Source organism: Onychostruthus taczanowskii, unplaced genomic scaffold, assembly GCF_017590055.1.
Source record: "Onychostruthus taczanowskii isolate IOZ18803 unplaced genomic scaffold, ASM1759005v1 scaffold1, whole genome shotgun sequence".
Lineage (NCBI taxonomy): Eukaryota > Metazoa > Chordata > Aves > Passeriformes > Passeridae > Onychostruthus > Onychostruthus taczanowskii.
In genome coordinates this window covers 24,298,711-24,326,147 of record NW_024496525.1, presented here as the reverse complement: position 1 = coordinate 24,326,147, position 27,437 = coordinate 24,298,711, and the positions used below count along the sequence as shown (strand labels likewise).

General features: G+C 38.3%; 1 protein-coding gene across 2 annotated transcripts; it reads left to right on the top strand.

The window, feature by feature from the left end:
* Positions 1–141: 141 nt before the first annotated feature.
* NRDE2 (NRDE-2, necessary for RNA interference, domain containing) lies at positions 142–27,437 on the top strand. 2 transcript variants are annotated; one of them, XM_041427415.1, is made up of 14 exons: positions 142–877; positions 4,685–4,793; positions 6,976–7,194; positions 9,233–9,382; positions 9,921–10,383; positions 10,584–10,986; positions 14,536–14,669; positions 16,664–16,784; positions 18,783–18,958; positions 19,653–20,039; positions 20,393–20,793; positions 23,496–23,634; positions 25,941–26,012; positions 26,639–27,437. In XM_041427415.1, exons 1-14 carry the CDS (start codon positions 289–291, stop codon positions 26,762–26,764), a joined length of 3,489 nt encoding a protein of 1,162 aa, XP_041283349.1. In that variant the 5' UTR covers positions 142–288; the 3' UTR covers positions 26,765–27,437. The 2 variants fall into 2 exon arrangements, with proteins under 2 accessions (XP_041283349.1, XP_041282698.1); XM_041426764.1 differs by having other exon boundaries at positions 20,393–21,321.

The window sequence follows — 27,437 nt, the reverse complement described above, 5'->3', positions numbered from 1 at the left end:
TCAACAAGGAGAATCTTATGGAGTGGCTTTAGCAAAGCAAATAGGCAAACATTTCGGTTGAAGAAGAATACTGAAGTATATTAATAGGGTATAAAATTCTACAGAAAATGTGAATAGGGTGCTTATTTTTTCCTCACAATACAAGAATCAGGCACTGGCTAGAGGAAAAAAAAGGGAAATACTGTTTCAGACAATACATAATTCAGAAGTGGAACATCCTGTTCAAGAAAGCACAAAGTGAAAAGCATAAACAATTCTTTTTGCAGTTCCTTTGTGGAGGGCAGGCTCATGGATGCCATCAGACACGCGGGTGACTCCCCGGTCAGGAGGCCAAGGTGCAGGAGGCGATTTGTCCCCGTGGCCTCGCTGAGGGCGCTGACACAGGCTGCCAGGGTAGCGGCTCTCCAGGCACTCACTGACTGCCGACAGAGGCCGCCCGGCCTCTCACAGCCCAGCAATCTTTCACACAGCCGAGCATTCCAGCCTCCGGAGACACCGCTCGGGCCTTCCTTCCCGGACAGCTTCGTGAGGGATGAGGGCGGTGGGAAGGACGGGCTGGCTCTGGAAACTGCCTCCCGCCTTTTCCCGCAGCAGTTCTCAGCTCCAGTCCCGCAGTGCGGCGGAGGAGGGCGCACGGTAGGCGGAGGCCCACAGAAAGCCGCCAGGCCGCAGCGACCTCACCGCCCAGCCTCCCTGCCCTCAGCCGCCATCTTGGGGCTGGGCGGAAGAACTACCGCTCCCAGCGCGCTCGGCGCCATCTTGCCGCCGGCAGCGCGGGCGGGGGGCGGCGGCCGAGACATGGCGCTGTTCCCGGCCTTCGCCGGCGCCGCCCAGCCCGGGGAGCCCCCCGCCGGCAGCTCCGAGGGCTCCACGAGAGGTAAAGTCCTGGAAGACCCGTCTTTCCCTTAGCAGCTCTCCAGTGACCCTCGGCACACGCCGCCGGCCCCGCTCCGGCCGTGTTTCGCCCGCCGTGTAGCGGTGCTGCCGCCGGGCTCGGGCCCATCGCCCCCAGAGGCTGCGGAGCGCGGCACCGGGGCTTTTGGTTTGCCGTTGGTTTTGTTATTTTCTTTCTTTTTTTTTTTTTTTTTTTCTTTCCCCACTAGCTTTGGATTTCTTGAAAAGTGTTAATTCCTTGCTTATTAAGCCGAATCATAGTTGTAAAGGACTTTTTTGGAAGGTTACAAATGAGATTATGATTTATTGTATCACATTGACTGTTGTAGTTGATGTCTAGAGGGTCATACTTTTAATTAAATAAATAATAATACTAAAGTAAATAACACTTTCTGGTGTAATGCTAAGCGTTGAAGTAGGTACTAAGTTTACTAATTCTACTGAACAGGATTTGAACTAGCCCTTCCTTTTGCTTGTCAGGTTCTACCACCCTTAAATCTTCCCATTCCCTGGACACCACAGCAAAGGAAAGCAGAGAATTATTTACCTAGGCTACATTTCTTGTGTGTTTGGTGCAGCCGGGATGGTGCAGCAGCTTCTTGTTGTAGCCGGTTCTGCATTGCCCTGATGGCATCACAGTGGTTGACACTCACTCTGCCAGTACAGAGATGTTCTAGCTGCATTCAGGATCCTTTCAATGGCATTTGGTGGAGGGAGGAGCGGGCATAATAAGATCCCAAACTACAGTTTGTAGGAATAGAGGAGCTGCTCTGTCAGGCAGAGATACAGTAAAATTCTCAGGTAATAAGACTTTGGTTGTATTTTAAAACTTTAGGAATTTAGCCTTTAAGTTTGTTACAGCAGCCTATGTCACTTCAGGCCACCTGTCTGGAAGATCACATTTGAAAGAAAAAGGTGTAAGACTGACTTTTAAATCCAGATTTGAGTTGTTAGCACTGCTTATGACCCGCACTTTGGTATACTGGAAGCTTTTTGTGTGACAATTATTGACAAAAGTGGAACACAATCTGTTTGGTTTATGTTTTAATAAATACTGTACTTTGTTGTTGGCAACGACATTTTAATGTGAGTTGTAAAAATTAAATATTAACTCAGAACCACATTTATGGTGGTGTGTATCAAATTTCACACATTCAGCTTGTGAGAACTTGAGAACTTGACAGGCATCCGTGTCTCTGATAGATGGTTCTCTGCTCAGACCTGATGTGAAGCCAAAGTGCATCATAATACAGAGATCCCAGAGTATTTTGATTTTAATGTTATGTAAAACTAAGGGTGCTTTTAACAGACATTTAGGACTGCTTCATAGCTTTACTGTAAAAGTTGAAGTATATATAATGTATATATGGTCATGTTTCATGCAGCCAACAACTCTTCTCATACTTTTCAAAACTTTCCTAAACCATTTCTAAAGTGGAAGTGCTGTCTGAAACAGAAACAGAAGCGGTGTTTACGCTTCCTATGCTGCCCAGTTGCTGAGTTGCAGCAGCCTCTAGAGTGCTGCAATTTTCTATATGCTTCGATGTAATTATGTTGTCAAGCTTAATTAGTGTTTGGTGGAAGATAAATTGTGAATTTATCTGTAGCCATGATGAGAGCAGTGGTAACCCTGCTGACATTAATAAGCATGTTTGGTGGAAGATAAATTGTGAATTTATCTGTAGCCATGATGAGAGCAGTGGTGATAAGTAACCCTGCTGATATTAATAAGCGTTATTTGCAGGCTGAACTGTGCTGTAGGTCAGATGATGCAGAAAATTTTGCTGAAAGCAGATTCTCAGGATCCTGAGAGGCAAGAAAAGGCTTCATGTAACACTTAAAAATTGTCTCTGTAGACATGCACTGTAAATTCTTAATTTTTCTTTTTGCTTGAGGAGGTATAAAGAGAATGTCATTGGATTACTGCTGCTCATAAACATGTAACAAGTACATGCATGTTATTGAAAAGTAGGTATTTTATATCTGCTCTGTAAAAATTATAAACTTCTTAGGCATTCCACAAGAAAAAAGCCTAACAAGTGAAGAGATAGTGTTTGCAGTGCATTGTGATGTTTGAAATGCTTGCATCCAGCTAACTGATTCACTTGAGATTATTTACAAGCAGTTTGAACCTGCATGTTGCATAATGGCAAAAATTGCTCATTTCTTTCTGAGTGTTAGATCAGTTTGGTTAAATTCTTCAGAAGATACTGTACTTGGGGGATTCTGAACTTCCCTGCTGTAGCCACAGAGGTGTATTGACTGTGCCACAGGGCTTGAGTGATTCTTCAATGCATTAAAATGCAGTTTGATCTTGCCTGTTCAGGTAGAACCAAGCTACAGGAGCAGGGAAATGGTGCATGGTGGTGTTCTGCAGCACATTGGTTGGGCTGGTCATGGGAAGTGTGTTTCGGTCTTGAGAGTGCCATGAATTGTGGATTCTCCCATGCACAGAGATGGAGGGTCAAGAGCCAGGGAGGTGATCACTCCTCATGGGGCCTTTTGTAGTGGGGGTGGACTCTTGGGAAACATGAACTGTAGCTTTGCTTTATTTGATGTATTTCTTGATATGTTTAACTTAGGTTAACAAACTGTTCTGCAGCCTACTCTACTTTAAATCCTTTTGTGGACGACAGCTCAGGGACATGAGACAGAAGAAAGCTTTTCATACCAAAATTCTGTTTCTGAAAGAAATACTTTAAATGGAAGAGAGATATATGGCTTGACAGACAATGAATTCTTGCTGTTTAAGGAGTAGAGGTCAGTGTAGTCAAGAGCACAAAGACAGGAGTGTGACAGGAAGAACACTGAGGCAAAATTGATCATAAAGAGCATGGAGGAGAGGCAGGGAGACCAAATTTATTCCTCGTGTTATCTCTGTCAATGTGGCACTGGAGGGACTGCTGTTGAGTTCTCTATTTATGCAAAATAACTTCTGTTGTTTGATAGCTAAGAAGTTTCACATGCTTAAAGGAATTCTAGAAATGAAAACTCTGAAAATCGTTATGACACTTTTAATATCAGTAAAATGGTGACAAAAAGTTTCCCTTCCATGTTCTGTCCATGTCTGATCTTATCTGGTGATTTAGATGCAGAATGCTTAATGCTGACTAGTGTATCCAAATTAGCATCAAATAGCTTTCTTTAACACTGTTGAAAGGTCTAATGATAGTTCAGTGGTTAGAGAACTGAGAATCCAGTGCCATGTTTTGGCCATGTATAAAACACTTGAGTATTCTTATCAGTAATGGATGTGCCTATCAATAAAACTGTGCTAAGAATATTTTCCACACAGTCAGTAAAGTACACTTTTGTAAGTTTGTATAAGCTTTATTGCATTCGTTAACTGTACCTTTTGTTTAATTACACTTTTCTGTAATTTTAAAATTTAATTTTTAAAATATGTAAATATTTCTATTCTATATTGTATATAGAAATTAATGTATAATTTATATATAGTAGTAAATATATTATAATACAGTAGATTATCTTATACATATATAACAAATTTATACAGTCTATAAATATATGAAGTTAGAACTTTTAAATCATAAAAATGAGTGTTGGATAGATTCTTTTTTAATGTAATAGAGCTGTGTATTAAACATGGAATCTGCTTTCAGTATGAGTTAAATGGAAATTTCATTGAGTGCTTTCCAGTATGGTCAGTTATTGCACATGACTTGTGACATTTGCTGTGAATTTAACTGTCTGCTGACTAGAATAACCCCCAGCTTAAAAAAGCACAGCCAGCTAATTTGTATTGATCTCACACTTTTTTTACCTACAGAGTTAGACTGGCTTAGTAACCCAAGCTTCTCTGCAGAAGATGCACTGTTACTGCACCAGCGCACTACAGAAGCTGCCAATCTCATTCCTGAAAAATCACCATTATTAAGGTAGAGTGTACTTCAGTGTCTTTGGAAATAGCCTCTTCCTTTTGTCCTGTTTACCTTTTGTTATATGAGACCAAATTCAGAAGCTAAAAGCTGCTTTTCATTCTGTTGTTCAGTATTTAAGAATGCCTGAACTGAGTCATGTGTAAAAGAATGAATAGTGCTTCCATGTCTTTTAACTTTAAATAATGAGAAATTGTACGTATGCAATTGCATTCACATTTTCTTTTTCTCAGAGCTGCATTTAAGTGATGTTATTTTGGAATGGAGAGGGAACTGAGTAATCATCATTCTTCATTAGCTTTTGAATGTCTAAAGTGACCCTTGAAACAGTGTGAAGATTAAGCATCATCTTTATGATTTCTCTGTGGAAACCAGAAAAATCACCCATTTCACAGCTGAGTTTTTTACTTTTTGAAAAACAGTTGCAATATTACATGTATCAAGTTGAGTGTGGCTGTAGAACATGCTGGTCAGCTGAAGTGGGTGATTATATCCTTTTGCAGAAATAAGCTCTAAGCAGCCACGTTTGCTGAAGAACTGGTTTTGATACGTTCACTGGACTGGGTGCTGTACTTGGCTTATCTACTAGCACTCAATAGTGAATGCAATCAGGTTGTAGTTGTCAAATTCAAAACCTTAGTCTCTTAATTTGATACAAACTCCCTTGTCTATGATGATTGTTGGTGGTCATGATAGAGAATATCTTTATAAAACCAAGCACACCTAAGCACATCTTCTTCCATACCTAGTCTTGCACTTACATGCATTGTGTGTTTGAAATACAATCAATGTTTTGTTTATCAGTCATATATTCTGCTATGTTTCTTCAAATATTTTTAGGACTTTAATTTCACAAAGCTAAGGATTTTGCAAGTTACCATCAGATAGAATGACATAAGAAACCCACTGTATTAATTTTACCTTTGAAAAGGACTTTGTCAAAAAATACATGCAGAAAAATGTTTGGGTGTTTGTTGTTTGGGAGTTGTTTTGCCTATTACTTGGGTACTTGATTTAATAAAAACTAATTGGTTTCATCCCAGTTCAATAAAAACTAATTGTTCTAACCTGGTAGGTGGTTTTGAGAGGTTTCTTTTGTTTGATTTGCAGAAGTATGCATGTTTGTTTTAAAGATCTGCTCATGGTTTCTTTAAAGATCTTCTTTGGTTTCTTTTTTATTAGTGTCCTTAAAAAAATTTTGTCAGGGCTGTTGCTTAAGATGTCTTGTTTCTGAAATACAATATTTTCTTTTATTGATATATTAGGAATAATGAGAGTTGTCACTCCTTTCATTGAAATACTGCAGGAAAAAAAATTTAAAAGAGCTTGTGCTTTAATTAAGGATTAGGAAAGATCTCGATTATTCATTTAATTATTAAGTGTGGGAGGTTTTTTTTACCTACAGAGTTAGACTGGCTTAGTAACCCAAGCTTCTCTGCAGAAGATGCACTGTTACTGCACCAGCGCACTACAGAAGCTGCCAATCTCATTCCTGAAAAATCACCATATGTATATTACTGTACATACATGGTATGTACAGTAATATACACGTGTTTTGACCAAACTGTGTGTCCTTTGTGTGACCTCTCAATAACTCGATTTTCTGTTGTACATAGTGTTATTTATTGCTTTATACTGTATTATATGATAACATTAGTTCAGTAGTCATCAAAAATTGTTTCTTGGTTGTTAGTTTTGATTTTTTTAATCTGGAAGGGATTTTTAGTGTGTGGTTTTGATACTTCTTATATAAGTCATAAAAAAACAGGGAACAAAAAAATAAGGCTTGTTTCTTTTGCAGGTCACAGTGGAAGATTTCTCAGTCTTTTAGCATGACCTAAGTTGTTTAGCAAAGTTAGGAAATTTTATCATCTCGGTCATCTGCTTTAGTTTGGCAGAGTTAACAGATGGCTGTTTGTGTAGATCACACATCAAAATGCTTTGACAATTAAAACATTATGACTGGCTGTCAGTAATTCCAGCAGCTGAAAAATGTAGTTGTGATTTAATACAGATTTAGATCACTTTTGCTGTATATATTACTGCTGCCATCTCGAAAAACTACAGGGAGAATAAAGGTAAAGAATAAAACGTTCTGAACTTTCTTACGGTGGTGGTCCGTAATAGTTCTACTGCTTAGCTGTGTAGGTATATGTAAATGCATATACCTTTTTCCAAGCAGGACTTCCTCAAGATCTGAGTTGTCAGAGGAGAGTGATACAGATGAGAGTCTGAAACAGACGAGTAAGAAAAGGAAAAAGAAAAAGAAGAAGCATCACCACAATAAGAAGACAAAAAAGAAAACCAAAGGGGATTCCAGTAGCAGCGAATCAGAGGTGGACACTAAGCACAGCAAGGACAAAGGAAGTGGCAAAAGTAGTGAAAAGGAAGCAGCAACAAAGTATGTAAATATTAACACTATGCAAGGTGTAAATTCATTGTGTTCTTGTGCTTGTCTCTTCAACTGACATTCTTACCATTGGTTGATCATCTTTTTCTAGGCATTGTAGGACTAAACATGCATTCAAAGCTAGCTGGTTCTAGATCTAGAACCACTTGTTTAATCATATCAAAAAACTGTGACTAAAATAGTCATGAAGTGCTGTTGTACAGAGCAAAGCACAGTATGGTGGTAATGAGATAAATTTCTAAGTCATGTAGAGGCTTATGTTCAGTTTTTGTAAGCATCTTGTTTCCTTTCACAGATCTTTTGTGAGAGTTTGGAAAGCGACTGCATTAAACATTCTTAATTAGTGCAAAAATCTTAATATGTGACTGGGTTTACCTTATAATGTAACTTCCTCCTCACAGAGTTAACGTGTCCTTTTTTTTTCATTTTAAGACAAAATTTGTTTTATGATTTAACACTTCTTTTATATCCATATATTTTGCTTCACACATTCTGCTTGTGATATTTCTATATGAGTATTTGAGCAATTGAAATTGTTTTATTAAATCCTCTTTGTTAATTCCAGGAGCTCTAAAGTACTGTGTAATTAGTGGAGATGTCATTTTTTATGGAACAAGAAAGCAGGCATGTAGTGGCTGTCGTGATCTTTGAGCTGCAAAAGAGGTTCTGTGAATGCAGCAATATCGAGGTTTGGCATACCTAGCAGTGCTTTCCTCAGGCTGCTGGGTTTTTAACATTTCAAGGTGGCCCTGTCCAGTTGGCAGTGAGTCACCTTCTCCTGGTTCTCACGTTTGCTAGCTTGAGCAGCCATATTGCCTCTCTCTGATTCCCTGGTTCCTGTGTTTTCTTTGGCATCAGCAGCTCTGGCTCTAATTCACACACTGCAGCTACTCCTGTGGAGAGAGTGAGGGTTTGGTGACATTAAGAAATTGTTGTTACAATTAATGTAGTCTGGGTAGTCTTTGAATTTCCCCCAATTTACTACTTTTCTCAAGGGGGATTAATCAGGAGCTGAAAGCGCAGGTTGGTGGGATGTGTCTATGGCAAGGTAACATTGTTTCCCTGTGGAAGGGTGGCAGAGGTACTGCAGATAGTGTCTGATACCTTTAGCCCAATGTGTCTCCTCCTTTATGAGAACTTTTATTGGCTTGTGGTGGCTAAGGCTTCCTTGACTGTGAGGAAGGACAGTAAAAACTCTTTGGGTGCTGAACCCGTTCTGCTCAGTCCCATCACTCATCCATGCTGGAAGGGTGCCTGGGTGTGGTTCATAAGCTGTTTGCCAGGTTGGGCCAGACTTTGCTTTGCCCAAATGTAAGTGTTAAAGTTCTTTCATGGTGTCTTTTCTTACTATCCAGAAATTGTTGATGCTGAGAGAATATTGAATTTTCAGAAGTCTGGTTTTGAAACCTCAACCACAAAATTGCTCTGAATGTGAAAAGTGTAGTGAAATTTTAGAAAACTTTTCAAGACTCTAAAACTCACGTAATTGTACCATGAATTCAGATTGGAAATTCAGAGTTATCTAGAGTTCAGAGGCAGGTTGCAATTTCCACTTAAGTTCATTTGTATAACTGTGATCCATAAACCACTTTGATACACACTGTTTTATCTAATGCATGGGTATAATTACAGCTAGTCAGTCCTCTTACAGATTATCTTGTTTTTCTTGATTGTAACATCTTGCCAAGACAAGAGTAAATTTTGAAAGTAGCAATATGTGGCTTTTGGATTATAGTGTGCCGAGCTATTGATTAAATTGATTGTTTAAATCTGGTTATTACCTTTCATAATCACAAATTTAGATTTTGGAAGTGCAAGGACTTTCAGTGTTTTGATTTGATGGTATTATTAGGGTATCTCTAATTGTTTTATTCAAAGCGTGGGACTGACTTTGCAAGAGTGGATCATGTACAATGACTTTGAGTAAGTTAAATTACTGTGAACTACAGAAATTTAATGTGTCTTGGGTTATGTGAATGCTGAATGTGTGCACAAATGCCTAGAATATCTCCCTTCTCCTGGTCTGCAGTGTAGGTAAGAAAGCATCAGGTGTTACCAGCAGTCGCTCTATTTGGCTTGATGATATCCAGGCCCCCAGAGCAGAAACCTTCCGGATAGACAAGAAACCAGACCCTGCAAACTGGGCCTACAAGTCCTTGTATCGTGGGGACATAGCAAGGTATGGAATGTTCTTCTGTTTGTATCCAAACTATCACAGAGTCACTTGAGTCTGTGTGCAGCATTTTTACATAGAAGTTGGGAAAAAATAACTGAGTAGCTTATTTCAAAATTTGATTTGGCATTGGGCCAGTGTCAGTAGCAAGTGATATCCCTAGGGGGTCTGTACTGCTACCTAATCTGTTCTTCATCAATGGCATGGACAGCAGGATCAAGTACACACTCAGTAAGTTTCACAACACTAAGCTGAGTAGTGCAGTTAATGCTCCTGAAGAACAGGATGACATCCAGAGGGACCTGGGCAAGCTCAGCAAGAGCTATTTTCTGAGTATGACATATATTGTTGAATTCAGAAGAAGCTTAGTATGATAGTAAAAGCATGATGGTACTGAAGGAATTGATAAGTTGAAGTCTTAAGCAGAAATTTTCCAGGTTCTTATATTTTGAAAGTCTATGCATACATTATTTGGGTTAATTTGAATTAAAGTATTTCTTTCAAAAAGGAGCTGTCTTTTCTAATGTGTATTTTCCCTTCCAAGGTATAAAAGGAAAGGAGAGTCCTGTCTTGGCATAGATGCAAAGAAACAGTGCATAACTTGGGACAGTTCTGCATCAAAAAGGAAGCAAGCACAGAGTCGACCTGAGCGCTACTTTACGAAGAACAATGTGAAGATGCTGAACACAGATGGGATTCTTGTTTGTAATAAAAATTCTCCATCTGATCCACCTGCTTTTATACCAGTTTCCCAAGTGGAAACTGATGATTCTTCTGACACAACAGAAGTAAATCCTCTTGGGATTTATGATCCATCAACCACAGTGTGGCTACAAGGAAAAGGGTGCAAGAGTGCAGACAATGAGTCTGTAAATACACAGCAAACAAGTCAAGAGCCTGGGATGAACATGAACTCCATTCTAATGACAAAAGTGGAAGAATATAACAAGAAAGTTAGAGAAAACCCAAGAGATATTAATGCTTGGATGGAATTTATTTCCTTTCAGGTATGTATTTTAACGGACCTTGTTGCTTATTATAACTAATAAATACATGAACATTATATTGTAATTTCATTTGTTTTGAACTGTATATCTTTTCTTTTTCTTGAAGAGTGAACTGAACTCATCTTCACAGATGTCAGCATTCTTGTGATTCTAGTGATCGTTCTTCCTAAGGTTGTAATGATGTTTTTTTTTTGTTTTAGGATGAATTAATGAGAGGACCTAGCCCTTATGCCAGTAAGGGAGAGCAGGAATTAAGGAGAAAATCACTCAAGTTAATCTTGGAAAAGAAACTGGCCATTTTAGAGAGGGCAATTGAAAGCAATCCAAGTAATGTTGATCTGAAACTTGCCAGGCTGAAGCTTTGCACGGAATTCTGGGAACCACCAGCTGTGATCAAAGAATGGCAGAAGCTAATTTTTTTACATCCAAATAATCCAGAGATGTGGAAGAAATACCTTCTGTTCTGTCAAAGTCAGTTCACTACCTTTTCTGTTTCAAAGATCAACAGTCTCTATGGAAAATGTTTTACAACATTGGCAGCTGTTCAGGATGGCAGCATGGTATCCCATCCTCTGCTGCCTGGCACTGAAGAAGCTATGCTGGGTAAGGTTGTTTCTGCATATTATGGTCAGATTGCTCTTTGCAGCAGCTAACTGCATTAAGAACAGATTTTCCTATGTATTGCATGAAGCTTCTCTTCTCTTCAAAATGCCAGGCATCCTGGTTTCTTAGCTGAGAATTGAAGCAGATATTCCAACCAAATATGGATATAGCAGATCCTTCTCTTCCCCAGGACAGTTTATGATACAGCATCCATTAAAGTCTAATGTGCTGAGTGGTTTATAGTACAGTGTCAGGACTGGAGAATCACAGCCAACAGCCAGGAGATGTGCTTTTATAAAAGGCAGACTTGTGAAAAAAGTAATTATCTCTTTTTTGTAAGTTTTACAATTGATTACTTTAATCCAGAAAAGAGAAGGAACATTACAAGTCTGATGTGAAATTTTGTTGAGAATCCCAGTCTGATAGAGAATTCTAAGCTGTAATACCATGTGGTCATGCCTTTTGTATTTCTTCTATGCATGCATCTACCACTTTATAATTTATTATATAATTATCCCTGGAAGGAAAATAAGTCAGATAGTTAGGATGCTGGAGTGGATTCAGGAAAGAAATGAGTTCATGCTCAGTTCTGGCATGGTCTTTAAATTTATTTGGAGCTACATGACTTAACCTATCAATTTCAATTTTATTTCTCTACCTTGGTTTGTCATTGTGATTATTGATCTGTGAATACATTGAGGAGGGGAAAAGATTAGTGTCACCATGAATATTTTTGACTTGCCTTTTTTTTTTTTTAATTCTAAAATTCATTTTCAATCTAAGAGACTGTTATGGAGGAGTCCATTTTTTTCATGTGCATCATAGTCCAAGAAACCTCTTATTTTTATCCAGTCCTGTGATTCCTGTTGGAGCAATGATGTTATGCAATATCTAGTCTGGACTTATAGATGGAGATGCTGAGTTATCAAACTGATTTCAGGTGTTCAGATCTCATGTGGTCTTTGGCTGATTCATTGTGGGTCAAGCACTGCAAAAAGTGCTGCAAAGGAAAAATGCTCTACTGGCCAGTGGATATTGCACAGCCTGCTAACTTCTAATTGCTTCTGCTGTGTTTGATTTCCAATATTTCAGTCACTTTGCACACTAACCAGTGATTCTCAGAACAAAGGTTTTATTCAGAATCTGGTTTTGGAAAGAAGAAGATTTTTCTTCCAGTTTTCCTGCACATATTTGAATGTATGTGACTCATGAAATGCAAACTCATGAAGCAGTTTGTCAACTGCTATAAGAATTTTTATAATAGAGTTCCTTTAGCAAGTTAACTAATATTAGATTGATATTTTTCTAAATACTTTTTTGCTGGCAATATCCATAGATAACTAAAAATGAAAATGAACTCAAATTCATGAGAGGAATGGAACCACAAGTAACTTCTTGTTCTGTCTTAAGCCTACAGTGATTTGTTTATGAACCCTCTAAAGTATTTTATTTTTCCTCTTCAGAATTCAAATTATAGCATTAGAGAAATTTCACTGGGAGACTTCTTGATTTGAGATTTCTTTATTAGTGACTCAACTATGTCATTCTTGGGCTGAGTTTTAGTTGACAGTGTACTTACTAGTAAGGTTACCAAATTGTTCGTTAAGATAAATATACAGAATATTTCACACACTAATTATGAGGTGAGTAGCACTGTAGATGTACATTAAGCTTATATCTTCAACCTTTGACCTTTCCTAAGGACAAAGTGTAAGAGCTCTAATTTTAAATAGTGTGAGACTGTGCCATCTAGTGTTCAGTTCAGTATGGAGTACTATCTGCTTGGAAATAGGTGTTTTTTTAAGCATTGAGAAATTTTAAAAAGGTAAAGTTGAATTTAAAATGGTAGATCAGCTTTTACATATTTTTACAAATTTTGAGATAACAATTTATAATACTTTAAATTTACTAGGAACTGTTAATATAAAGCAGATTGATATAAAGTATTCTTAATTTTTGCTCTGTAAACAGAGTTCTGTTTTTGAAATTACACCCCCTGGTTGGAGAGAAACATCCTTATCCTCTAGGTCAGTTCAGCTGCAGAACTGTCTTAGCATCATGGACTGAATTAAGTATGTATTCATGCTGTTTTCAATTTTTGCCACAAAGAAAATGCTGATCTTTGCATTTCATCAAATACTTTTTTTTGTTTTTTAATGCAGAAAAATTTAAACTGTAGTTTATTTTTGGCACCAGTTTGGCAGCAAATCCTGATGAGGCATTTTCTACATTCAGAGTATTTCAATCAAAGTTCATCTTTGAAGCTGGGAGAGTAGAAAAGGACAATTTTTTCAGTGTCAGTTTGACAGTGCCTAAATTAGTTAAAATACTTGGGAAGACTGTTGTTATAAACTTAATAATTGTTTTCATTGTATAAATGCCTTCAGAAATCGGAGTCTTTGTTAGCAGGAATAGTCACTGACTTTGCAGGAAAAAATTGATTAAATGCCCAGTGTGTATATTCTAGCTGAATTCAGGTTTTTATGTGTCTGATACTTGCCTGAATTCAGATAAAAGGAGTAAATGTTTTCCCTTGTGTTAAACAGAAGATCATGATGATTAAGAGCAGTTGCTGCTAACCTATGTTGTTACATGTGTGTATCTAGACACCTAATATTTGGATTGTTTAAAACCCTCCAAAGGTAGTGTGTTTAGTGAAGGAACAGTAGTATTTAAAGAACTGTTTGACTGTTTTTTAAGCTGTCAGTGATTTGCTTAAGTCTTTATGGGCTTGGAGTTTTTTGCAAGTCTATTATTATTTAAAGCAATTTAAATGGCTTTTATTGTGTTAAGACTGGAGTGTCATTTGGAGTGATTGAGTATCACTGAAATGTCCTTGAGCTGCCTCATAATGGGGGTGTTACTTCTCCAACTCTTTCATTGAAGGCTCTCGTTGCAAAATATGGAGAGGAACACTGGGACTTTGCTTCCCTTTTTAAGCTGAGATTGAAGTTCACTGTGCAGTAGGGGTATGGCAGTGGTTGGACAATAATTTGTTGAAGAGTGAGGTATAGGGCTTTTCCCTACTTTTAAGCAGTAATATTTTGACCAGAAGCCTGGACTTCTCTTAACTAAGGCCTTACATACAGAAAAAGGGAATGACAATTGGAATGAAAATTTATATTATCAATGTAAATATCTCATGCAAAACTGAGGCAAAAAGGATTTTTCTTCTTATCACCTCCTGTGTGCACTGTGATAACACCCAGCATCTTCAGAGAGGGCTATGACACACTGACAGATGTTGGATACAGTGAAGTGCAGAGCATTGTGTCTAACTTTCCATCAGTAAGGATAGTGCATGTATGACATGAACAAAAAGTCATCTCTTTGGCACATTTAAAGTGAGCAGTCATTAAGTTCATTAAACTGTGACCATTTTGACATGCATGTATGCTGGTTACCCTCCGTGGTTTGGATTTTGATACTGTTCCAAAGCAATTATGTTCTACAGCATGTCTTGTGTGTATTTTTGTATTTGTGGGCTGTCATAAAATACTTTGCAACAAAACTTGAAATACTAAAATTTTTATCTTCTTTTCTTTACAGCTATATTTATTCAGCAATGCCACTTTCTGAGACAGGCTGGCCATTCTGAGAAAGCAGTGTCTTTGTTTCAGGCTCTCATTGACTTCACCTTCTTTAAACCTGACAGTGTAAAAGATCTGCCAACAAGAGGACAGGTAGCAATTTCCATTTAAATGGGTGTGTGTCTTAATGTATTACCAAAAATGCTGTACCAGAAAAATGTTGATGAATTTTTAAGGCCATAGGGAAATATTTTGGATAACAGCTTACTTAGATGTTCTTCAGGGTGATGCTTGCATTGAAAAAATGCTTGTGGTTCCTCTGGAACTACAGGCCAAATTACTACTTTTACTGTATATAATAAGTGTGATGACCACTCGTTTAATATATATATTTTAATAATTAAAAATGGAAAAAATGGAGCTAGCTGACCAAGGTCTGTGTCTAGGTAGCACTTGCCCTGCTTCTTTTCTCCCAAAATGCTCTTGTTTTGTTACTTATGATGAATACAGCTGATAGGACATAAAATCTTTCAGTTCAGACAGTTTTTGCCAGAGTTTCTTAGGTTCTGTTACCTATTTCCATTAATTTGATGGCTACATTAGGAAGACTTTCATGCTTTCAAGTGCCTTTTATTTGACCCATGAGATTCTGTTAAGCTTATAATGGTAAATGTTGAAGTACTAAATCACTTTTTCTCTTAATTTGTTCATGAGGATGTTGCATGTGCACCCCACTAGTAATAAGTAAGTTAATATTTAGATGCCAGTAGCATCATCCCACTGGACTGTTAGGAACTGTTTCCTTGTGAATGAGTGGTAGAAAGGCCACCCTTTAGGCAGCTGGGCTGCCCTAGAAGGTAAAAATTAAATTTGCTGTAGTTACCTCACTGTCTTCCCAGAAACTCAGATCCAGTTCTTGCTCTCTTGATTAATCGTGTTACCCACAAATGGAGCAATCTTCCAAGTTAAAAAATAGTGGTGTCTTCTTAAAGGGCTAAAATTTAGAGTTCAGTCACAGCTATCATGGAGGAGTTGGTGTAGTTGCACAGATACTTGTAGTTACAGTTTCAGTCATTTGAAAAACTGCATGATTATCTGTAGTATTTAAAAAATCTTAGAGCAGGATGAAAAGGAACCTTGATTCAAGAGGACCATGTTTAGTTTGGAAAATGCAGTTCTTGAAAATAGGAAAATGCCAGATTTACAGCTGATCACACATTCTGCTGTCTTACAGAAGTGTTGTGACTCAGTCTGGAATTACTTGTTTCCCTACTGTTTTCACAGTTCGCTTTCTCACTTGCAGCAAAGAATAAATCCACAAGGAGCAGAATTATATTTTGCAGTTTGCTGTAAGCCTGGAATTTTCTCATGTGTTGATGCTTGGTTTTTCTTGGAGTAAATTTTATTAATATTTTTATTAACAGTCACATCTCGGTGCCCAAGCCAAGGGTTGGTACACAGCAGAAGCATTTAATGGGTGAGAGATTGTCATTAGAGCTTAAGATACACAAAGCAGAGGAGGAATTGATGAATCTAGAGATGACTGATTGCATACTGGCAGTGACAAAGTCACTAGGATTAGAATCCTGAACTTCTGATTCACTGGAAAGTGCCCTGACCTTTTTGGCCATCCTGAAAGATTAAAGTCTTTATGGATCTTTTTCCTCTTGTCTTTAGTCATATTTATGTGCAACTGTAGCATTTTGATTTGGCCATAGGTGTGTGATTGAATTACCATTCCATTAGCCAAATTCTTCATGGTCCTATAGAAGTCAGGGAGATAGAGAGTTTTGGGTTCTGAAAGCCACACCTTAGGGACTTTGGATCTTTATCCTTGAAAGATCTATAAAGGGCTGTAGGCACAAAAGTATTTTGCTTTCTTTAAAGCCTGCTACTTTTTAAAACAATCTTTATTTTCCTGAGAAGAGCTGATGACAGTCCTTGTGTACCACAGCCATAACTGAAGTACTCAGTGGTGCCTGCTGAATCTTAAGCAGTATCTAACAAAGTCTTCAGATACAGAAATTCTATCCAGATACATGCTTATAGGGTCTGGGAAACCTAAGTTGACAGAGATAATGTCTGTACAACAGCAAAAATTATTTTTCTATGTGTTTTGTTTTGGTTGGTCCTGTCAAAAACAATAGGTGGAATTCTTTGAACCCTTTTGGGATAGTGGAGAACCACGAATTGGAGAAAAAGGAGCAAGAGGCTGGAAAGCATGGATGCACCAACAAGAAAAGGGTGGCTGGGTTGTTCTTAAGTCTGGTATGTGTAGCTGTATGTCTATGTGTTCTTCTAAACATTTTTTTATTAGAATGATATAATCTGATTCTTGTCATGTTTTTGCATACAAGTTTTAAAATATATTTACTGATATCAAGATAATGTATATCATATTTCACAGGAAATAGCATGGGTGGAATGTTCTGTGTATGATACTGTTTATGGAACATTGTTGCCCTTCCTACAGTGAGAATTAGGAGGATGGCATATCCTCCACTTCATGTTGAAAAAGCCAGAGGTGTGAGTACTTGGCAGAGAGTCACGCCCATCAAAAGCAAAAGGAAGCTACTTCCCTTAAAACCCTTTCACCATATTATTAAGGTGAAGTGGCATTATATTGTTAGATGACAGTTGCTTCAAGGATGCCTAGATTTATGATTCTATTTCCAGAATCAGACTTTAGTTTCTCAAGAAAAGGCGTAGCTAAAATAGGAGGAAAACATTTCCTTTCTTTTTGTGATGCAGAAAATGAAGGAATTGTGTCCTCACTTGACTGAAGTGCTTCTGGATGAGCAGGGATGCAGAAAACACTCCCTGCTGCTTAGCCTCACCTTATCTTGTGGTCTACAGTACTTCTTTTCATGTCAAGAACTATTTCTCAAGCAGATATAGCTTGCAGGGAAGCAGGAAGCTGGAATGTGTCTGACCAAAGATGAGTGGTCTTTGCTTTTGCTACTTCTGCTGTAGCAACTCTGGTGAAGCAAGTTTGGGTCTGCTTTTAGTAAGCAAAGGAACTGAAAGATAATTATGTGCCTCCCTTGTCCCTGGATTAAGATGGAATTTCCTTGGCCCCTAACTGAGTTCAGCAGTTTTATTTTTGATGGCTCTAGGCATTTTGTTCACAAATTGAGAAGAGGACCATTGCCAGTCTTGGGCAGCTCCAGTGTATACCAGTGGTTTCCCCATATGTGTCAACTCCTAAAGTCCAGGTGCAATTTTCAATTGAGTGTGTTCATTAAAAACTGTCAGGTTTCTTCAAACTTTGATTGGATTGTGGAAATGCTGTCTTTTTTATAGAGTTGCTGACTAAAGGGGATACTATTGATCACAAAAATATAGAGAGAGTAAAAATCTTGCAACCACCTGTTAGTTTTACCTGAAATTTAAGAACTGAGATTGGGAGTGTTTCACCTAGTTAATGGCAGATATCAAGATCAAGAGTTTGGAGGTGGTGTAGAAATAGCTTGATTTTTATAATACAGGAAACCATCAAATTTTGAGGGCAATTTTTTTCCTCAGCAATAAAAAAGAAACATCTCTACAAGCTTCTCCTTGGTCTATAGATACTCATCAGTTTCTACACAGAATTAACATATTGCTCTCAGAGAAAAAATATGGTAATTTTATCCAATAGTCCAGAAAGATTATCGTAAAAGTGGGATGTGGTTGAGCACATCCTTTTGTGTGTGTGTGTGTAACTACATGGGTTGTTTCAACTGCACATTAATTAAAATGTTGAAAATACCACTTATTATAGAGCAACATGGCCAAACTTGTTTTGCAGAGTTTAATATTAAAGTACCCTTTTTATGTTCAGTGGTTTTCTCAAAATGTTTTCTGCACACTAGTATTGATAGAGCATACTTGAAATTTTATGCTCAGGTATGAAGTGAAGAATGTAAATAGCACAAAAGGATGACTGACTCTTGGCTGTTGCTTGCAAGTTGCTGTTGATAAAAATGCTCCACAGGCTGTCAGTGTTTTTTCTTCTCCCCTGTGAAAAAGTTTGAGTGCTGACACTGATTCACAACTTCTAAAAGTTTGGAAGCTTCCTACCTTCCTATTACAGAATTGGAGTCAAAACCCAGAACTGTGATGTGGAAAATGTCAGCTGCGTTTTGTGTGGTTTTTTATTAGAACTATTTTTATTTCCATTGTTAAGGTAGTTAAAGTGTATGTCATACCTGGCCTTTTGATTTGGTGGGATAATTTTTCTTTAATAATTTTGTGTGTATATGTATTGATTGATTTTGATTTTAGATGATGAGGATGAGGAAGACCTAGATGAAGATCAAGAAATAAAAGATAAAACTCTTCCCAAGTGGCATATTTGGTTGGATGTTGAATATTCCCGGGAGGCAAGGCATTGGTTACCTTGGAGGCCAGACAAAACCAAAAAGGAAACTGAAGAAGATTGTGAAGATCCAGAAAGACAGGTCACTGTGATATAATGGAACAAGGGGAGATGATAAGACTAGTTGTCCTTTAATTTGAATTAATTGCCATGTTTATGGATATTTTAGAAGAAAATTACTTTTCTTTGTTTGGAAAAAATATTTTTTTTCTTTGAAATTCAAAATTTGCATGAGGTTTTGTGCTGAGACTTCTCAAAACCATGGGAAGCTCATGGTAAACCTTGGAAAGTCTGCAGGCAAAATAGTCTGTCTTTGCTGTTCAGTGATTCTGTCATCTGTGTGGAGAAATCTCAGAGAAATATGTGTGTAAGAAGAGATGTGCATTAAATAAACAATGATTTCATTGCCTTCAAGTCAGATGGTCGGATATTTTCTATTCCTTGGGAAATAGGCCAAGTCAGACATTGATTTTCAAATTTGAATGTGTTAAAAGGCCTGTGAATAAAGTCTTCCAGACCTTAGTTTTGTAATTTTTCTGTGGAGGTCTTTGTTGTTCACAGGCAAAGAAATCTCTTGATAGCGAATTTGCAGCCTGACTGGAAAAACAGATTGCTTGTTTAACTTGGCCATTTTTCATTTGAATGACATATTTATACTATTTAATAGTAATTATAAATACTATTGATTTGAAAAGGTTCTTTAATTACATAAATTACAGTTTTGCTGCTTTGGATTGCATAAATTAATGGAATTTGTTTTAATTTGGATTTTTTAGGTGTTATTTGATGATCTTGGACCATCTTTAATCCGTCTTTCTAATCCAAAGCTTCAACATCAACTATTGTACTCTTTCTTGCAATTCCTGGGAGTTCCATGTACAAGTAAACTCTTTCCTTCTGGTCTCTATACTGCCATGGATGAAAATAACATCTTTGACAGTGTGCTTTATGATGATAAACCTCTGACTTCCGTTGATTTTCCACTTTCTGGATTCAACAGTATTGGTCATATGGATACAATGTCACGAGGCAGACGTCAGATAGGCCACTACAAAGAAGGAGAGGAGTTCATACAGAATGTCTTCCATGTTCTGTCCCAGATACTTACAGGAAAGGAAAAATCTAACCTGGCCATTTGTTGGCTACAGTATGAAATATCCAAGGTAATGCCTTAGTCTGCCTATAATCAATGTTGTGATGTGTGGCTTTCTTCTGTAATAATGTTTATACTGAATTTTAAGATGTCTTGATGAAAGTTGTCTTGCAGGACTAAGTATTCAGGAAATGCCACTTAAGATTGCACAAGGGGAAAAAAAAGAAAACCTAAAACCCCTTTTCTTCAGCACATGTTAAAGAGTGGCATACCTGTAGCAAACTGTTTTTTGAAGTTTTGCATAAATGTTATATGATAATATATTATTTTGTAATTATATTATAAAAAATTGCTATGAGGGGCTTTTTTCTCCTTTCTGCTTCCATCCCTCTCAAAATACACTCTGTTTATTCTTCCCTGCAGGTAATTCAGTGTCTCCAAGCAAAAAAGAAAAAGAAGCTAAAAGCACAAGGGAGGAAGAGTAAAAAGTTGGCCAAGAATTTTCTTAAAGCACCTGACAACCGGAACAACCTTTCTCTCTGGAAACTCTATGCCTACCTAGAGTGGCTGCTTGGTAACACAGATGATTCCAGGAAGGTGTTTGACACAGCTCTTTGCACAGCAGGGGCAGGAGGATTGAAGAGTGCTCAGCTCTGCAGCCTCAGCCTGCTGTACGCTCAGCTGGAGGTGGAGCTGCTGGAAAGTATGGAAGGAGCTGTCACGTCACGTGCTGTTCATATATTGACCAAACTGACTGAAAATGGACCATATGTGCCCTACAGTGGACAAGTGTTGCCTGTGAATGTCTTGAAAGCTCGTAAAACGTATGAGCATGCACTGCAAGATTGCTTAAGTAAAACAGCAGTTTCTGATCAGGATCAGGGCAATGATACTGATCAGCTGGTTAGCCTGGTTGGTTGTTATGCACTGTTTCAGTATTTGACTGTTGGGATTGATGCTGCAGTATTAATATATACGCAGGCTTCAGAAAAACTTGAAGTTTCTGGTTCACAGAAAAGTGAAAATACTGGAGAGAATTTTGGCATTCTAAATTTTCCCACTGCTCTTGAAGCTGTCACACTGCTGCATACAAATTTACTGAGATTCCACATGAAAATTAGTGTTTATCCTTTGAATCCCCTTCGAGAGGCACTGACAGAGGCTCTGAAACGGTATCCTAGCAACCAGTCTCTTTGGAGGTCGTACATCCACATCCAAAGGAAGTCTCACAGTGCCAGCAAAGCACGAAGATTTTTTGATAGTGTCACAAGGTCTACTAACTCTTTAGAGCCGTGGCTGTTTGCAATCCAAGCAGAGCAGATGAGAAAAAAACTCACAGAGAAGGTCCAGAGGTAACACCTTGCAGTTCCTTACAGTTATGCTGTTTTGAATCTGTCTAATCACTCAATGCAGGAGAGAAAATGCTGTCACAGTTTTCTTGCAGGTGAAGAAGATTTAGCTGGAGGTTTTTTGTTCAAGGCTGAACAGGGAGTCAGTGGCAGAATCCTGAACTGAATAAAAGCCCTGGGTGAAAGCCTTATGTCCTTTCTCCTGAGCCAGATTTTTGAGTTTGAGTTTGTTTGATTACTTGCTACTAGCATTAGGATGATACACATTTCTTTAAGGAATTTTTAAATAACTAAGCCTGCTTAGATGGCCAAGATACACAGTGTGAGCTTAGAAACTGCTGTGTTTTAGTACTACAGCAATGAAGAGCATAACACAGAGCTGTGCTGCAGTTTCTGCCTGAGCTGGCTGCCCTACTTTACTCCTGAATCACAAATACAGTTGTGGCAGATCTGTTTCCATAGTGAGTCCTTGAGAGTTTAATTTTCCTATGGGGCTGTTACTAAGTAGAAGAGGCTGGAAATTCCATGAATTCACAGTGGTCTGGGCTCAGATTTTTTGCTCCTGAGAAAGGAGTAGGAGATAAGAGGAGCAAGGTACATGTGCATTCTTAGAGCTTAGTCTCTTAACCATTGTCTTCTCATTGTTTGGAGCTGCCTGTCCACTGCTACCTACATATCTCCAGTGACACTGACAGCTTGTTTGTTAGTGTCTGCACATGACAACAGATTTCTAGGAAACACTTACCTGGAAGTTTTACAGGGCTGTAAGCTCACAATATTCACACTTGGTGAAATTACACAATTACCAGTATACTTTGAAATAATGTTGCATCCAGTTCTCTCATTGCTGCAGGCTGGCAACAGGCAGGCATGATAGTGACATTCCTGAATTGTTAGTCTGTGTCATCCTAAATTGTTATAAGAATTGTACAGCCACCAAATGTAAAGGAGGATTGTGATTTGATTTACTGTTAATTTCAGATTAATACTATGATAGGTTTTCATTATTGTTACGTGGAACTGAAAATTTCAGAATTATTTTCTCTGTGAGGTTGAGTTCCTTTCCAGATTGTTCACTGCTAGCAAAGCCTTTCCTGTAGATTATATTTATCAGGGACAAGTTGGGTGTTGCAAGAGCAGAGCTGAAGTACTGCAACAGGGAGATAAGTGGCCTGTCAGTCATGCATAAAACTAATGTTTTGTGATGTTGTGACAAAATAAGAAAATGTCTGTGCTGTGTCTGACTTATTTCTTATTGTGGTTTGTATTTCTCCTTAAGTGCATGGAATTCAGATGAAAAAATGAGCACAAAGGGTAAAACAGGAATGTTTTTAAGTTGCTGTTAGGTGCAAGGCTTCCATGCAGAGTAAGTTGCATAATTTTGCCTCATGGCAAAGGTTAAGATGAGAGGGAAAATTACTTCAAAGACACATAAAAAAACCAGATAGGTTAGGAGCCAGGTGTTAATGGTGAGTGGGACGAGCTGGCAGGCTAAGACAACATGCACAAAGTGATGTTGCCATCAGTGCTCCAGTCTGTTTTGTCAAGCTCAAGCATCAACAGTAAGCCAGTCTGTATCAGCTGTTGAAGGAAACCAGTGCTTTGGTGAAAACTATATACCTGCTTTTGTGTTCTGTCTGGAACTCGGGGTTTTGAATCTCTGGGTGAAAATTACTGTTGTAATTGTGGTTGAAATCCAGAGTTGTAATTTTGACCTTGATTGCAGACCAGTGTATGGCCTTACAGAAGTGATGGGTAAATTTGAACAAACTTGCCTGGGCACCAGAAGAAGATGTGCTGATCCAGATTTGAATTTCTTTTGAGCTGCTCTGCCAAGCTTAGAATGATAAATTATCTTGGAAGTAGGCTGTTTTAAGATCATATGATAGTGGATTATTATGTTCAAAGAGAAATTATTTTTGAACATACTACGTGAATTTTTCACAAAAATACCTAATTTATATTTTTTTCCTAATTTTCCTATTTAGAAATGTGTTGATTGCATTAGCAAGTATTAAAAATCAGGTTTATAACATTGAGTTTATAGCACAAATTACAAAACACCTGGCTATATACGGTGCTGTGAACAGAGGCAGGGCATTGTTCTCTACCCCTTCTTACCCAGATGTGGTCCCTTGGCTTGGGTTTAAAGGACTGTTGTTTCTTCTGTGTTTCAGGGCAGATGTTGGTGAAATACATTGTACTATTCCTGAAACTGGATTAACAAATCGGATTGTAGCTCTGTTTGAACATGCAGTTCAGAGTGAAAATGGTACCCATTGTCCACTGCTATGGAGAATGTATTTGAACTTCATGGTAAGAAGAAAAATATCTGTTTTGCTTTGTTTTGCCATATTTGGAATTCTCATGAACACAGCTGGAATACTGCTAAGAAAAATGAATACTAAATGCTGCCATGCCTCTGTGATTTGCAAGGAAATATATTTGACTTATACTGCTCCTTATTTTTGGGAACATTAGGGAAAAGGTAATTCATGTGGATTAGGAGTAATAGCTCCTGACAGTGTAGTCTTAATGTAGATGCAGACAGTGTGTCTGTCATCTTACATAGATAAAAGCATGTCATGAAACACCCACAGATGTCAAGCTGCTTTCCAGTGGAGAAGACCCCAGCATGTATTGGGTGCAGGAATTTGCACTTCCTGTTGAACTTTGAGGCTTCTGCCAGCTGATTTCTTCATCCTATTGTCATCCCTCTGGATGGCAACGTGACCCTGTGGTGTATCAGCCACTCCTCTGTTTGGTGTGGTCTGCAGGCTTGCTGAGGGTGTACTCTGCACCATTAGCCAGATCATTAACAAAGGTGTTAAATGAGGTTGGTCCCAGTAGTACCCAGGGGTACTGCTAGTCACTGACCTGTAACTAGGCTTGTTCCACAGATCACCACCCTCTGGGCCCTCTTTGAGACAGATTTCTCACTGTCTGTGCATCCAGTTCTTTTGTCAGCTGCTTATTTAGGAGGCTCTTACGGGAGACAGTATCAAAGGCTTTACTGAAGTCCAGATAGACAATGTCCACTGGCCTTATCCACCAGGCAGTTTATTGAGTTGGTCAGTCATGACTTTTAGTGAATTCACACTGTCTGCTGCTGATTTTCTTCTCACTTATGTGCCTGGAAATGGTTTCCAGGGTTGGGTGTTCTGTCACCTTCCCAAGGTACAAGGTAAGGCTGACCAGCCTGTAGTTCATTTGGTACATCTTCTTCCCCTTCTTGAAAGCAGGAGTGATGTTTTACTTTCTTCAGTCTTTGGATCCTTCTCCCAGTTGATGTGATCAATCAAAGATTGTCAAGAGTGACCTCTCAGTGACATCTGCCAGCTCCCTCAACACTTGAGGTGCAGTTCATATGCAAAATAAATGCACAGTAGGCAAAACATAGCTATAGCTTCTGTAACTTGTCTTCAATTTTGACAGTCTTTTGATTTTTAAAGGCTGCATATAAAAGTTACTTTAACTGGCATTGCAGTTTAATGCTGAAAAGCAATAGTGTTTGTTTCTTCCATAGCTCCCCATGGAAGTACATAAATAAAATAATATAGTCAGCTTTGCCATCTTGGTTTTCTTGCTTCTCCAAAGTACAATATGGGAGAGGAAAACACTCAAGTAATAACTTTCATTCCCCAGTGTTACTCTTCTGTTCATAAGCTGTCAGAGGGGGATCAGCAGTCAGAAAGCTGTGAAATAGAGAGGAGGCAGGGGAGGAAGAGATCTTGTTCTGTGTTTCACAAGATCTCTTGTGTGGGACTGTTAATTGTGACCATTTCTACACAAATACATGTTTGTAAATATTTTATACAACTTTGTATGTAGGAATGTACAACTGAATTACTGTTATTCTTTACAAACTAATAATGACACCCCAGTATGCACAAATGCTAAAGATCACCTGTAATGTATTTTATCACTAGTGCTTCACTCATGGAAGATACCTTTTTCACAAGAGCAACAAGGAGTATTTACTAGATGTTAATAAGATGAAGGAAAATACAGTAATAGCTTGGAATGATGTTGTTTAGAGAAGCAAAATCAATCAGAAACATTTAAGTTTTCAGATATAGTCATAGAAGAAGTTGTGACTGTTCAGTATTACCCAGAGTTCTATAGATCTGTTTTGTCTTTGCTGATGAAACGTGGCTTAGGTGAGTGGGCAGGGATGTGGGCTGGAATCTGGCTGAGCTGCCAGTCAGCAGCATGAACTGCCAGCCACTGGTGCTGCACCCCAGGGACTGATACTGGCACCAGTGCCCTTTAACATCTTCCATAAGGATCTGATGGTGAGTCTGTACCATCAGCAAGTTTGCATCTGATACCACATCAAGAGGAGTGGCCAAAGCTCCGTGTTCTGCTCTTGGTCTGTCCAGGTTCCTTTGAATAGCTGAGCCCTGGTTCTCTTCCTTGTCTTACAAGTAAAGCCTTGAAACTCCTGTAAGACATTTGAAGAGTGTAACCTGACAAAATACATAGCTACCACAACAAATAATAAAAATGATTTCTCAGCAGGAACACTGAGCTTTTCAGCAATCATTTGTCTCAGAAGTAACTGTTTCAGTATTTCAGCTATTACTGCACTGAAGTATGAACATTTTTTTTTTATCACATAGGCTTCATTAGGAAAGAAAGAAAAAAGTAAAGGATTGTTTTATAAAGCCCTTCAAAACTGTCCTTGGGCAAAGGTAAGCACAGAAAACAGGTAAACTTGTCATCATATTTTAATTTTTGATGCTTTGTATTTGAAAAGAAGTTTAGCTTTAGTAATTGTTGTAAGAAGTTATATGCAAATGAAAGGAGAGGTTTCTGAGGAAGTAATGTTAGGATTTTCTGCAAATAAGAGATGTAACTCAAATGGAAACATGATCAATAGTCACTGCAGTTTGTTTCAGGACAGAAAGGGTTGCACTGAGGAACGGCAGTAAGAAATCCTTTGTGATCTAGAAACGATTGAGTCTTTCAGACTTCTGTCATGAGCAGGGTAGTATCAGAAATACATAGCCAAAGAAAAATTTATTTATGTAATAATACATAAAAATTATTGAGAGAACGTGCAACTCCTTAGGTAATGTCTGTACATGCTGCAAATGCTCCAGTGCCTCTTGAGACCTCCATTTTATCTTTTTGTATGAGTCTGGAAGACTTGATTATACTTGGCTGTCACTGAAGGAGTACTAATTCTGTTCCTATTACCTTAAAGAATACATGGTATTTCGTATGTTCTTGCTACAGACTTGTTGCTGTCTACTTACTTCATACTGTGTTTCTTGCTAGAGAGGTAGCACAGAAAATGTTCTTGCTGTCTTTCCAGGTGCTCTATATGGATGCAGTAGAGTATTTCCCTGAGGATCTGCAGGAGACGCTCGATCTAATGACTGAAAAAGAACTGAGAGTGCGGGTGCCTATGGAAGAGCTGGATCTGCTACTGGAGATTTAAAAGACTGCAGCAGAGTGGAGGAAGTGCAGAAGCTGCTTCCAAAGCTAACAGTTAGATCCATCTCTTTTCATGCAGGAGCTCTGTTGGGACTTGGGTACTATGTACTTGACATTTTTTTGTTGTTAATATTTTATATAAATTCCTATCAAAATGGAGTTCTACTACCTGCAAGTATTCTGGAATCAAGCACTGCATTTTGCCCACAATAATGGATCCATTTCTCTGAAGTACTGCGGGATCCCACAGAAGGATAGGCTCTTTAATAGCCTCCTGTTGGAAGCTGCCAGCATTTCTTACTCTGTTGTTTGAAATTACATTCCCTAGGGTTCAGTAGAGGTTCAGTACATGCCAGCTATGGCTTGATGAGCAGCACAGGAAATAAACATCTGCCCAATGGATGCTGCACTGTCCTCCAGCTGGCAGACTTCAGTAATTTCCTTCAGCTTGGTATGGCTGTGCATATGCAACTGCCAAGTCAAACAGCCATTACACCTGTACATATACTGTAAAAGCTAAATTTTTGTTTGAGCAGGCACCTATTTTGGTATGTTTTGACAGATGACCGCTTAAATGTAAATCTTTCTGAAAAATATACCTGAATATTTGAGAATTCAAAAGTAACTTTTTTTTTTTTTTATTAATTTAATAGAACTGAGTATATTAAAAATGAAAA